This window comes from Lactuca serriola, chromosome 7, assembly GCF_051521515.1.
Source record: "Lactuca serriola cultivar US96UC23 chromosome 7, Lser_US96UC23_V15, whole genome shotgun sequence".
NCBI lineage: Eukaryota > Viridiplantae > Streptophyta > Magnoliopsida > Asterales > Asteraceae > Lactuca > Lactuca serriola.
In genome coordinates this window covers 51,177,416-51,180,459 of record NC_136414.1, presented here as the reverse complement: position 1 = coordinate 51,180,459, position 3,044 = coordinate 51,177,416, and the positions used below count along the sequence as shown (strand labels likewise).

Sequence of the window (3,044 nt, the reverse complement as noted above, 5' to 3'; positions counted from 1 at the left end):
TAGTTTATTTATTAATATAAATTGAATTATTTATTAGTCATCATTTTGTTTGTATATATATTTTGATTTTTTTTTAAAAAAATACTTAATGCTTCCACTTTAATATTTAATATTTTCTTTAAAAAAAATATTTAAAATTTATATATTCATATATAATTTTTTTAAAATCAACCTTAGTGTTTATAAAATGAATGATCTAGCTTCGAGCATGTTAGCCCTCAACAATTGATTTCAACTAAATTTCCAAACAACCTCTAAATCAAAATATATACTTAAAAAAAAATACCAATCATCACTGCAAAAACCATCATACCAAGTTATCGAACATAGTTTCTTATCCTTATAGATATCCTCAAGGCTCAAACCACTAGTAGTTGCAGGGAATTTCAACGAAAACTGAAAATGTTACTATTCAACAGTTTATCAGTTTCAATCCCAACAATTTCAACGATTCCCTCGATTCCCAGTCATTTGAGTAGATTTGGCCGGCATTACCATCACCTCCTACGCGTTCCCCGCCCATTTTCTTCGAATCCGCTACCCATTGTTACAAAAAACCAAAAGCCCTTCTTCTCTTCGGCCTTGGTATCAACTGAAGAAGGCAATACAGAAGTTGAATTTCAAGTGTTAACTGCCATCAACAGTATATACAACGACATCGTCATCGTAGATACAGCTGAATCACGAATGCTCCTCCTTGACTCTACTCGTATGCTCTTTTTATCTCTCTCTGTGTGTGTTTTTCCGTATATTTATCTGTCGATAATGCAATAGTTTCATCTGATTGATCTAAGATCATTTAGGTCGTATTGTTTACGACTATCTCGAATTCAACTTTCGTTTCAGGCGCCTGTTGGGAAGATGGTGACAATGATTCAAATCTCTTATAATGTACTTCCAGTTTTTGTTACCAATTTACCACTAGCACTGTGTTAAAACTCAAATGCTTATTACAAAGTATGATATGCTTTCAAATCTAGCTCCTTTCCTAAGTTGCTGTTGATGATACTGCAGACAATGTTCACAGCATCTTTATGAAAGGACAGACATGGACTGGTTCATATTGGGTATGCTCGGATTATTGTACCAATTCTTGGTTGTAAAGTGTTAAACAAAATGGTTTAATGTTGTTCTATTGGTGCAGTTTTTGTACTATAAATGTAGAGTATACAGATATTTCATCATACTCATTGTGATTGTGTGATATTTCAACAAATTGTACACTACAGGATGAATTTGCTACCTTACCAGCTATTATTCCAGAAGGCCCAATTGCAATTTTTGGATTGGTAAAGTTTAATTGTGTTCTGTTATTTATTTAAATAGTAATTATCTTTATTGATCAACCAAAATTCACAGTGGAAATATGTTAAATTGCAGGGTGGTGGAACAGCTGCACATTTGATGCTTACGTTATGGCCTTCACTGCAGCTTCATGGATGGGAGATTGATGAAATTGTAATGAATCATAGCTTCTAATCGGGTGTTTAAGAAAAATGAGAATGTATTAAACATGGTGTTAAAGTGAAAATTTGGATTATTGACTATATCTTTTTCCTATATATTTCAGTTGATTGATAAAGCAAGAGAACATCTTGGATTATCTGATCTTGAAAAGCATACAGAAGATGGTGGTGTTCTTCATGTCCATATTGGTGATGCACTTTCTACATCAAGTAACATTCCCGGGGGGTATTCTGGTAATTTCAAATTCTCAATCAATTAAATTTCATCTATTTTCATTGTCATATCATTTGAGAATTCTTTTCAGGTATTGTTATTGACTTGTTTTCTGGTGGTGAGGTTTTGGCTCAGTTGCAAGAGGTATGAACAGTTAAACACACACACACACATACACACACATAGCCGATAGATTTTATTTAGTATTTTCTGTTGACAGGTGGAAACCTGGTTGGAAATTAATAAAAAGTTGATGCCAAATGGTCGGCTTATGGTGAATTGTGGTGGCAGTAGTGATGCTATATGGGAGAAAAATTCCACCATTAATGCCATGTGCAAAGCATTTCCAGGACAAGTAAGAAAGCTATTACAAACTGATGATTTCTTATATGCAATTTTTATGTTATTTTTTTTAACAATGTAACATTATTATTAATTACTTACAACAGGTAAATTGGAAAAAGATGCCAAAAAGTGATGGTGAGAATTACCTTGCATTCACGGGTCCTTTACCGGATTTGAGCATGTGGAGTGTTGGTCTTCCAGATAGATTGAGCTCAAGCATTAAGCAATGGACCTCATGTTTTCCTTCATAATTAGGTCAGTTCCCATGTTAGATTTTGTAAATTTATTGTGGTTTTGATTTGCTATTAAAACCAACCAATTTGTAGTTTAGGTTGTGTAGTAAAGAAGCAAGATTTTTAAGTGTATTGTTTATAAAATTAATGGTGGATATCAAATTATCATGTTTAACCACAAAATTCTTGAAGACTCTTGGCAAAAGACGACTACGACTCCTCAATTCCTTTTCGACCTTATTCAGAGAACTTCCAATTTCACATTACAGCAATTAAACGATTTTAATCATTACTTTCTATTCTACAATTGTATTCTTCTTCTTCTTCTTCTTCAATTTCTATTAATATGTTCTTTTAGATTAATATAGTAACATACTTTTAACAATAAACCTTTGTTTCTCATGTTTCTTGTCAACCAACAAATGTAATCTTAGCTAAGAGGGTATTAGAATTGCTTCACATGGATATTTTTGGTCATTGTCTAGATTGGCTTGACCTTGGTTTGAGTCATAAAAATGAGACCGGTGGAATTTTTTTGGAAAAAAATAAATTAAAAAATCATATTTGGTTGCATTATAATTTCTATACACAGTGTTCTCTCTCTCTCTCTCTCTCTCTCTCTCTCTATATATATATATATATATATATATATATATATATATATATATATATATATATATATATGTTGTAAATAATTGATGAATGACACAAATAATTGGTGCATTTGTAACAGTCAATACTTATAGTTAATTACGTAGACATGTGACGAGTAAGCTTTGCACTATA

General features: G+C 31.9%; 1 protein-coding gene across 4 annotated transcripts; it reads left to right on the top strand.

The window, feature by feature from the left end:
• Nucleotides 1-246: 246 nt before the first annotated feature.
• On the top strand, nucleotides 247-2,547 carry LOC145062923 (uncharacterized). Of its 4 annotated transcripts, none has more exons than XM_079010513.1 (9): nucleotides 247-709; nucleotides 1,015-1,067; nucleotides 1,230-1,289; nucleotides 1,381-1,458; nucleotides 1,571-1,700; nucleotides 1,772-1,824; nucleotides 1,901-2,035; nucleotides 2,130-2,280; nucleotides 2,451-2,547. In XM_079010513.1, the coding sequence occupies exons 1-8, from the start codon at nucleotides 403-405 to the stop codon at nucleotides 2,274-2,276; spliced, it is 963 nt and encodes a 320-aa protein (XP_078866639.1). In that variant the 5' UTR covers nucleotides 247-402; the 3' UTR covers nucleotides 2,277-2,280; nucleotides 2,451-2,547. The 4 variants fall into 4 exon arrangements, with proteins under 4 accessions (XP_078866639.1, XP_078866640.1, XP_078866638.1 ...); XM_079010514.1 differs by lacking the exon at nucleotides 2,451-2,547 and adding an exon at nucleotides 2,357-2,441; XM_079010515.1 differs by lacking the exon at nucleotides 2,451-2,547 and adding an exon at nucleotides 847-891 and having other exon boundaries at nucleotides 572-709; nucleotides 2,130-2,441.
• Nucleotides 2,548-3,044: the final 497 nt, after the last annotated feature.